The sequence below is a fragment of the Panthera uncia genome, chromosome B4 (assembly GCF_023721935.1).
Source record: "Panthera uncia isolate 11264 chromosome B4, Puncia_PCG_1.0, whole genome shotgun sequence".
NCBI lineage: Eukaryota > Metazoa > Chordata > Mammalia > Carnivora > Felidae > Panthera > Panthera uncia.
Window position 1 is genome coordinate 33,835,665 of NC_064809.1, and position 10,579 is coordinate 33,846,243.

Below are 10,579 nucleotides of genomic sequence, written 5' to 3' on the forward strand. Positions count from 1 at the left end.
GAGAGGGGGAGAGAGGGGGAGAGAGGGAGGGAGAGAGAGAGAGAGAGAGGGAGAGAGAGGGAGAGAGGGGGAGAGAGAGGGAGAGAGGGGGAGAGAGAGGGAGAGAGGGGGAGAGAGAGGGAGAGAGGGGGAGAGACAGAGAGAGAGCACGTGTGCAAGCAGAGGGAGGGAGAGAGGGAGGGAGGCAGTGGGAGGAGAGAGGGAGGAAGAGGCGGCGGGGGGAGGGGAGAGAGGGAGAGGGAGAGAGAGAGGGAGAGAGGGGGGGGAGAGAGAGAGAGAGAGAGAGAGAGAGAGAGAGAGAGAGAGAATGAATCCCATACAGACTTGGCACTGTCAGTGCAGAGCCTGATACAGGGCTTGATCCTAAGATCATGACCTGAGTTGAAACCAAGAGTAGGGCACTTAATTGACCGATCCACATAGATGTCCACAGAGGGCTTTCTTGACAATCTTATTTAAATGCCACCTGCATCATGTCACTCTTTATCTCTAAACCTGTTTTCTTCTTTAGATCTTTCACTACTATTGATGATTCTACAATATTTATTGTTTCTTCCCACCACTGAAATGGAAACTCCATGAAAGGATTAATTTATTCTGTTTAATATCTATATTCCAAGAACAACACCTGGCATAGAATGGGTGATCTAAATATATTTGTTGATTTAAAGAACAATCTATAACATAGGCATTATTAATCATACAGGTATAGGCACTAAGCCATAAAAATAAATTTTAAGCCTGTTTGTATAAAAGTCAAATGACAATAGTGTAGCCAGTTGAGAGTCCCAGTGAAAATTACAGAATCCCCTTAAAAAATATAAAGGAATAAAAGCCATAGTTGCTGTCTCAAGGAATTTAAATCTAGTACTGGAAATAAAACCTATGAAACATTTTACAAGTAGGACATACTACATACTGTGACACAGGGTAAATTTGTAGATTAAATGCCCTAAGGGTTTTATAATGAAGAAATGATCAAAGTTGGAATGGGGTTAACCTATCAAGAAACAGAAGGCACCACTTCCTCTTAATGGGAGGAAGAAAAGCACTTAATAAGGCCAGAATCCACTAAATTTCACACCCAAAATTTATGTAAATTTTGCAATGAAACACTGCATTAAAGAGGAAAATACAGGCCATTAAATTTTTTATTAAAATTTTTTTATTAAAAAATTTAAAATATTCAATACATTTACTTAAAAGAAAAGAAATACTGATCTATATTCAGCTAAGCCAAATGATCTGTTACCACATGATCAGCTTATAAATACAACTGCTATCTGACACATCTAGGGACAGTCATTATCCTTCGTATTAACTGCAAATGAAAGAAAAATCTCATTACACCAGACGAACACCTGGACGTAAGTCTGAGAAAACTATTCTGTCCTAAAAAAATTAATGGTAATATTCTAAATTTGTATAGTGCCATACATGAAAAAAAATCTGTAAGACTTTTCTTTAGCACATTTCAATTGTGTTTAGTTATTTCTGTGAAACCTGTCATCAATACTTTAGTATTGTTTTCTATGAGGAATGTATATAGATGAGAGGAAGGAGCACGAGACTGAAAGGAAAACCAAGAATGACAAATACAAGTGCTGTAGAAGGAAAGCAAATGTAAGAAGACTGGATTCAAGACACAGCACAGTTAACAAGATATTTAATAGAAATTGCCAGAGGAGGGTTATTCCCATACCCCATGTACTGTGCAGAACCTACGTACCTTCCACTGCCTTGACCTTTTCCTCCAACTCTCGTTTCCTCTCTTCCTTTAACATCTGCTCCTGCTCCTTCTTCTGCACTGCTAGGAGAATCTGACGTTCTTCCTCCTCCTCTTTGCGCTTCTGTTTTTCTATTCTGGTAAGCACAGGGGTCTCCTGGAAAGAGCCAATAAAGTGTATAGATAGAGTCAATACACAATCATGTAAGATCAGTTCTCTGCTCTAAGATTCAAGTTTTACTGAATTCAATTTATTTAATAAATAATATTAGGTAGGGAGCTTATACCCACAAGTTGATCTTATCTATAGAATAAATATATGGATGAACATTAAAACACAATGGCAATTTAAACCAAGGTAAACGCGTTGGTGTCGACAATCTACATTTTAGGAGATAATGCTATGAATATGCTGGACCGGAGAAAAGAAACTGAGGCAGTTTGGAGACACCACTCTTACAGATTTACTATTTGAGAAAAGTGACATCTTAAAAAGTACTCTCATCTAAACAAACTTCAAAAAAGAAGAACATGGGGTCACGATTTCAGGGTGCATGACTTTAAAACCCTTAACTTTAATACTTTACAAACAAAACAATGAATAAAATTAAGAGTTTGGTAGAAGGAGCTACCATTTTGCCTTAAGATACCTAGAGGCAACTGTACAGAAATTCATAAAATCACTCAGATTGGCTATCATCTTCCCTTGTTTTTCATACAAACAATATAACATTTCAGATGGTAACTGGGAAAGTGATTATCTACGAAATCTAACAAAAGATAAGGGAAAATAGGACCATTACCATCATAATGCATGAAAGTTTTACTCTGCATATTTTCCAATATAACTAGTTCCAAGCCATTCTGTAAACCAGAATAGTGAGGCTAGGGCTGAAATTATTTATTTTCAATTCTTCCTTTGCCTTTTGTGATGTGAAAGCTAGAACTTTTAAGAAAAATTTTTATTGAAGAGTAACTGTTCCCTGTATATAGAATTGCAGAGACAGAAAAATGAATCCAGTACCAACAAAGGGAGAATTCACAATACCCTCATAGAAAAGATAACATTAACTATTCCATTTTAAGGAAACCTTAATCAGGAATGTGAAGCTTTTCATCACACATCTTTTTGGTAGTAAGAAGACCTAAGGAATCTGCTGTACTGGATGCATTTTCAAAAAGTTTTATACCATAGACCTTACACCAGTGCTCTTTTTAAAGAAGGGAGAAAAGAGACAAATGCATATTGACCTTTACAAGTCACTTATAAGTCTCCACTGAACACTGAAAGTGCTCTGATTAAAATTTTCTATTATTTTCTTTATGGTCTTTGAAACCAAGTTCAGATTCTCATTTGACTCAGAATTCAGAAGTGCTCTTGCCTAGATAGTAGACCTTCCCAAAGTCACTTGACCTTTCAAATTCTATGAGCCTAAGTTTGTTACCTACAAGGTAAAAATCTAAAATGAATGAGAAAGGAGAGATGGATATGGAAAAAAAAAAAAAAAAAAAAAGCCCAAAAAACAAACCCAAAACACCCAAACAAACCGAAAAACAAAATAACCATTATCACACCTAACATTGTAAAACTAAAGGAAGTTTCCTAAAATCTTTATCCTATAACCAGAGCAGGTAGTTGAGATACACTAGATATTTTTTCTGAAATGGGGATGCTACTGACATTAAGGGACATTCTTCTGAAGAATGCTAATCTAGCCATTGTCTGCTAAATGCTAGTTAAGCACCTTCTCTCCATTACACAAGTAGCTGCCCCCCCCCCCCCAAGTCCTTAATTATTGCAACCCAGCTGAGAAGTTATAACGGAACAGATACCCCTAACAACTGATAAGATGGAAGAAGTGGAGGAGAGGAAAACTAAGCCTGGTCAAAGGAATTACTTCACTTGAATAAAACTGTAGTGGTTTCTATATAACGTATGTGTGTATTCTGCTTCTCCTTGCCAAAGGATAGCAGGTGAGAACATGTGAAATATTCTTCCTTCAACCAGCACAAGGGGATATTAATTAGGGTCAGCATTTTATTAGGGACTAAAGCAATTCAAGCTAATGACTTATGAATGGAAGCATTAAGTCACATAAGAATCATCTGTAAATAAACATGGGAGGTGTTTCATGTTTGAAGACGATGGAAGGGGTGAAAAATAGTTAATTATTTAATTAACCAAAAGAATATCTATAAAATTCTTTTTGCAACAAATATGATAATTCTTAAAAAAATTTTTTTTTAATGTTTATTTATTTTTGAGAGAGAGAGAGAGAGACAGAGCACAAGCGAGGGAGGGGTAGAGAAAGACACAGAATCTGAAGCAGGCACCAGGCTCTGAGCTGTCAGCACAGAGCCTGACAAAGGGTTCTGAACTCCCGAACTGTGAGATCATGACCTGAGCTGAAGTTGGACGCCTAACTGACTAAGCCACCCAGGTGATCGTATTATTGTTTTTAAAAAAATATTTATTTATTTAAATATTTTTCCTTAATGTTTATTTATTCTTGAGAGAGAGAGAGAGAGGGAGGGAGAGAGACAGAGAGAGTGCACAGTGGGAGGGAGGCAGACACAGAATCTGAAGCAGGCTCCAGGCTCTGAACTGTCAGCACAGAGCCTGATGCAGGGCTTGAACTCACCAACTGCGAGATCGTGACCTTAACTGAAGTCAGACACCCAACCGATTGAGCCACCCAGACTCCTGTAATGTTTATTTATTTTTAAGAGAGGGGACGCACAGAGAGGGAAGCAGAGGATCCGAAGCAGACTAAGAGCTAAGAGCCTGATAGCTAAGAGCCTATGTGGGGCTAAGAGCCTGATGTGGGGCTTGAACACCTGAACAGGCAGATCATCACCTGAACTGAAGTCAGACAGACACTTAACCAACTGAGCTACCGAAGCACCCCAACAAAGTATTATTCTTACTATGTAAAGATACCTTACAAATCAATTAACAATAGCCCCCCACAAAACAAATGGAACATGAATATCAAATTCAGAAGAGATATATAAACCACATCCATGATCAAAAAGAAAAGTAAAACAGCCTTTTCTTTTTTTTTTCATATTTTAATTAATTTCTTTCTCTAAATTTACATCCAAGTTAGTTAGCATATAGTACAACAATGATTTCAGGAGTAGATTCCTTAATGCCCCTTACCCATTTAGCCCACCCCCCACCCTCACACAACCCCTCCAGCAACCTGTTTGGTCTCCATAAATAAGAGTCTCTTACGTTTTGTCCCCCTCCCTGTTTTTATATTATTTTTGCTTCCCTTCACTTATGTTCATCTGTTTTGTCTCTTAAAGTCCTATGATATTTGTCCTTCTCTGACTAATTTCACTTAGCATAATACCCTCTTAGTTCCATCCACGTAGTTGTAAATGGCAAGATCTCATTATTTTTGATTGCCGAGTAATACTCCATTGTATATATATACCACATCTTCTTTATCCATTCATCCATCGATGGACATTTGGGCTCTTTCCATACTTTGGCTATTGTTGATAGTGCTGCTATAAACATCGGGGTGCATGTGCCCCTTCAAAACAGCCTATCTGTATCCCTTGGATAAATACCGAGTAGTGCAATTGCTGGGCCATAGGGTAGTTCTATTTGTAATCATCTGAGGAACCTCCATACTGTCTTTCAGAGTGGCTGCACCAGTTTGCATTACCATCAGCAGGGCAGAATAGATACTTTTTCTCTGCATCCTTGCCAACATCTGTTGTTGCCTGAGTTGTTAATGTTAGCCATTCTGACAGGTGTGAGGTGGTATCTCACTCTGGTTTTGATTTGTATTTCCCTGATGATGAGTGATGTTGAGAATCTTTTCATGTGTTAGTTGGCCTTCTGGAAGTCTTCTTTGGAGAAGTGTCTATTCATGTCTTTTGCCCATTTCTTCACTGGGTTATTTATTTTCTGGGTGTTGAGTCTGATAAGTTCTTTATAGATTTTGGATGCTAAAATCCTTTATTTGATATGTTGTTTGCAAATATCTTCTCCTAAAATAGCATTTTCACTTACAAAATAGTGAAGGATGATAAAAGGTGATACATTTGTAAAAATGTGGTAAAGTGAATGCTATCAACTTATTGGAGCACAGGTGGTTTGGAGGATAGTTTGGATATAAAAATCAAGAACGCTAGGGGTCCCTGGGTGGCTCAGTCGGTTAAGGGTCCAACTTCAGCTCAGGTCACGATGTTGCGGTTCATGAGTTTAAGTCCCTTGTTGGGCTTTGTCCTGACAGCTCAGAGCCTGGAGCCTGCTTCAGACTCTATCTTCCTCTCTGTCTGCCCCTTCCCCACTTGAGTTCGGTTTCTCTCTCTCTCTCTCTCTCTCTCTCAAAATTAAACAAACATTAAAAAAAAAATGCCAGTTTTGTAATAAATGCCTAGAGAAAGGGCCTGAAGCAAATAGGTAAAAGTGTAGTACTGACGATTTGTGAATTGTTAGAGTACTATAGTCTTTTAATGTAGTCCCCCAAGTTTTCTAGAAGAGCAGGTAAATTCTTCTGGATTTAAAATAACTCCTTCCCAAGTAAACTGGGGGAATGAACTAGTATTACATATTCTGAAATGATCTAATTTTTATTGACTTTTTACTCCCTCTATATGATCCCTGTTAAAAGTCAAAAATTAAAATATGTTAAAGTACCTAAAGGTTAGAATATGTAGATTTTTTACTTAAGAAAAATTTTTTTTTAAATGTTTATTTTGTAAATGAGAGCTGGTGCACAGGAGCAGGAGAGTGGTGGTGGTGGTGGGGGCGGGGGGAGATCTGAAGTGGGCTCTGCACTGACAGCAGCAAGCCAGATGTGGGGCTTGAACTCACAAAAGGCCAGATGATGACCTGAGCTGAAGTGAGATGCTTAATTGACAGAACCACACAGGTACCCCAGAACTTGTAGATTTTTTAAGATGAGGTACTAAAAATTGATTATAAATAGTTTAAGTTATTTTGGTAACAATGAAGCAGGAATCCCAAAGTTTGGGATAATTACAGATGTAAAAAATTTTCTGCTAAATCAGAGGCCCTACATCATTTAAAAACTATGTAAAACTTACTCTCAATAAGTTTTTGTTAAAAATCAAAGTGAAATTCACATAAAATTAACAATTGTGAAGTGTATAACTCAGTGGTATTTAGTACATTCACTATGTTATGTAACCACTACCTACATTAGGTTGCAAAATATTTTTAGTACCCCAAAAGAAAACACTGAACCCATCAGCCAGCCAGTCCTTACTCCCCAATCCTGCAGCACCTGGCAACCACTGATCTGCTCTGTCTCTGTGGATTTACTTGCTCTGAATATGTCATGATTGGAATTACACAGTATGTATCTCTTCAGTTGTGTTTTCAATGAATTAATATTTATGCTAAGCATGTAAGATACAACAGTTGAGTAACTTAAATTTGTAGCATATTAAAAAAGCTTATTAGACAATTCAATAGCAAAAAAAACCCCAATCTTTTTCTTCTTAAAAAAAATGAGCAGAGGGGCGCCTGAGTGGCTCAGTCAGTTGAGCGCCTGACTTTGGCTCAGGTCATGATCTCATAGCTCTGTGGGTTCGAGCCCCACATCGGGCTCTGTGCTGACAGCTCAGAGCCTGGAGCCTGCTTCAGATTCTGTGTCTCCCTCTCTCTGCCCCTAACCCACTTGCATTCTGTCTCTGTCTCTCTCAAAAATAAATAAACATTAAAAAATTAAAAAAAAAAAATGAGCAGAGAACCTGAACATTTTTCCAAAGAAAAGACACAGAAAGTCAACAGGTACATGAAACATTCCTAATCATCAGGGAAATGAAAATCAAAACCACAATGAGATGTTATTACTTCACGAAACCTGTTAGAATGGCTATCATTAAAAAGACAAGAAATAACAAGTGTTGGCAAGGATGCAGAGAAAAAGGAAACCCTCATGCACTGTTGGTGGGAATGTAAATTGGTGTGTGGCTTTGTTTCATCATGTGCTATAATTTCAGCAGTTCTTATCTGATATGAATTCTCAACAATTATTTTATACAAATTGCATCATACAAATCTGAAAAAAAAATCCATGCTATGTACCAAGAATCTGTTTTAAAACTTCTGTTCTTGGGGTGCCTGGGTGGCTCAGTTGGTTAAGTGTCTTGACTTCCGCTCAGGTCATGATCTTGCCGTTCCTGAATTTCGAGCCGGCATCAGGCACTGTGCTGACAGGTCAGAGCCTGGAGCCTGTTTTGGATTCTGTGTCTCCCTCTCTCTCTGCCCCTCCCCTGCTCACACTCCATGTCTCTCTCTCAAAAATAAATAAACATTAAAAAAATTAAAAATTTTTGTTCTCATTTCCAGCAGTACACCACCCCAAGCTAAAGCAAATATTAATGAAAATACCACTGAAGGATCGGACTCACTGCCTGGAGACACTTTTAGTAATGTTTTAATTTTTAATAGTTTAAACACTAAGAGTTTAAAGAGCAAGTACAACCAAAGGAACAAAAACAAAACAAAAAAAACCTGAACAGTTAAAAAAATTCTTATGCTGTTTGACACTGCATTAGTTTTTCCTTTGTAAGTGGTCAGTTGTATAAATGGGGGGTTATCTAAATTCTTTATTATTTTATTTTTTAAATGTTTTATAGATAAGAGACCTGCTAGAATCAAGGGGGGATTTTAATGAGAAGCTAATTAGAGACACCACTTTGAAATCCTCTAAAGTGGTATTATAAATAGAATCCGGTTGAAGCAGTGCCTAAACTCCCCTTCCGTGCTCCCCCCTCACCCAGGGCAGGTTATCAGATACCCTGGCACCCTTGCCACCTTTAGTAGCACACTTGAGACCATACCACCACAAAGAGGTCCCTAGTAAGAGTAATGTCCAGAGTGTCCTGACAAAAATAACCAATGCAGCCCTAATCTCAGAGTTTAGAAAGACTATCTCCCTTCGCTAATATTTTCCCCAGGAGTCACAATTAAAAGACTTTTTGAGGCAAAAAGATTGGACTCCTAGGTAACCAATATAGGTCAGACATGCTGCCTAAAAGGTTTTAATGGCCTGATGATTCTCTGCTGCTTAAACAAAAGCACAAAACTCATAACACATCTAACGTTTTCTCTAGGACATTGGGTACCGGAACAGATATTCAGGAGCTCTACAATTCCATGGTTAGTTACATCTAAAACTAAAGAAAACAGAAAAAAAAGAACACTACAAAAAATAACTAAAAGAAGAAATTTTAGTATCTGAAGCTAAGCTTTGCTTACAGCCATGAAAAACTTTTAGGTCTGTATTCAGATTACTATGTAATGTGAAATGTACATTAAGGCATTTAGGACTCAGTACAGGGACAATGAACAGAAAATAGGAAAGAGAACTTTCAAAGAGGTGTTAACTCTTAAGGTATTGAAGAAAGTGGAGAGGACACAACAAAACAAAAGGAGCTAGAAAACCATTTGAGAACTATGGCTGGATACCAATTACCAAAGGCCATTCCGAAACTAATGATGCTATAGGAAAGAAGAGACTGGGGAGACTGAAGTCAGTCATGACAGAATTGCCAATCATTAAAAGTTGGGCAGTTTATCAACTGGCAAGAACATGTCTATGAACTCAAAAACAGAAATAAAGGTTAAATGCAAATATATTTAAGTAAGTAAAAATTTATAAATTAATTTTTTCCTTTTTTTAGGCTCAAGGTAGAATGTATTTAGTTAATGATAAGATCTCTGTAAAACAAATTATGCTATCACCTGAATTTAAGTCATGAAAACATTACTTTGAGGTAGTAAGAAGCTCCATACTTTCTAAGACCACTAAACTATGTGATATTCAACAAAACATAATGCTAAAAGGCATTAAAAAGTTAAAAAGTACAGAGACTGTAAGAACTGCCCAGCACAGAGTCTGGATTTGAGATTGAAATTAGCAACAAAGAAAAACCTCTGGTAAAAGAAGAGTGAGGAAATGGAGGTTTCAGAGGATTGAGGGCCGTGAGTACAAGGCACCTTCTATATAACCTTCACAGACTGGGAAGGGGGATCTAGGGAAATCACTTGCTGGGTGCTTTCATTATGACTGAATTCCACTCTCCTATTGGACTTCCAGCATCAAATATATCATCACCTGCAATCAAGTTCCTTTGGCCTCACATTCCTTTACCACCTTGACAATTTTTAAATCTCAGTAAATGTAAGTATCAATTTTGTCCCTTCCTATACGTGTGCTGCTAAAGTCATTTAACTACCCTAAACTATGGTACAAAATGAAAATGCCCAAACATAGTCGGCTTCTGGATGTGGGGAAACCCTTTTTTTAATACATTAGTTGTTGACCTAAATATTGTGTCTTCATTAGATCTCCACTCTCACCTTCAGAGGATAGATGAACATCCAATGTGAACTCCTAACGTTTTCCTGCCCCATCAAAGTTTGTGTTTTTAACTTAGGAGAAACGGGAGAAACTCCACGGCAAGGCCCTGCTTCGCAGGCACTTCACCTTACCAGAGTCAGCTACATGCAGTCTCTTTCTCATTCATGGACATCTTTCATGTCCATGCTACATCTCAATTTAAAAAAATGAAAACTCCACAAGCTCTCCTCAACCCTGCTTCCTCTTTACTTTTTCACAATTTGTTTTCTTTCACTGTCATATTTTTCAAAACAACAAATACCATGATACTAATGACCCTCATGCACTAATGACCCTCTCCTGCCACTCCCCGACCTCCACCATTTCCTCCATTTTATTTATTATTTTATTTTTAATTTTTTTTTTTTTTAACGTTTATTTATTTTTGAGACAGAGAGAGACAGAGCATGAACGGGGGAGGGTCAGAGAGAGAGGGACACACAGAATCTGAAACAGG

At 37.8% G+C, this 10,579-nt stretch overlaps 1 protein-coding gene across 3 annotated transcripts in view; it reads right to left on the bottom strand.

Annotated features, from left to right (window-relative positions):
* Positions 1-10,579, bottom strand: part of LOC125920046 (cat eye syndrome critical region protein 2) — a 182,482-nt gene that overhangs the window by 34,190 nt on the left and 137,713 nt on the right. For all 3 annotated transcript variants that reach the window (XM_049627012.1, XM_049627013.1, XM_049627011.1), the window contains one exon: positions 1,730-1,883. In XM_049627012.1, the coding sequence (XP_049482969.1) occupies positions 1,730-1,883 (154 nt within the window). The remainder of the gene's footprint in view (positions 1-1,729; positions 1,884-10,579) is intronic.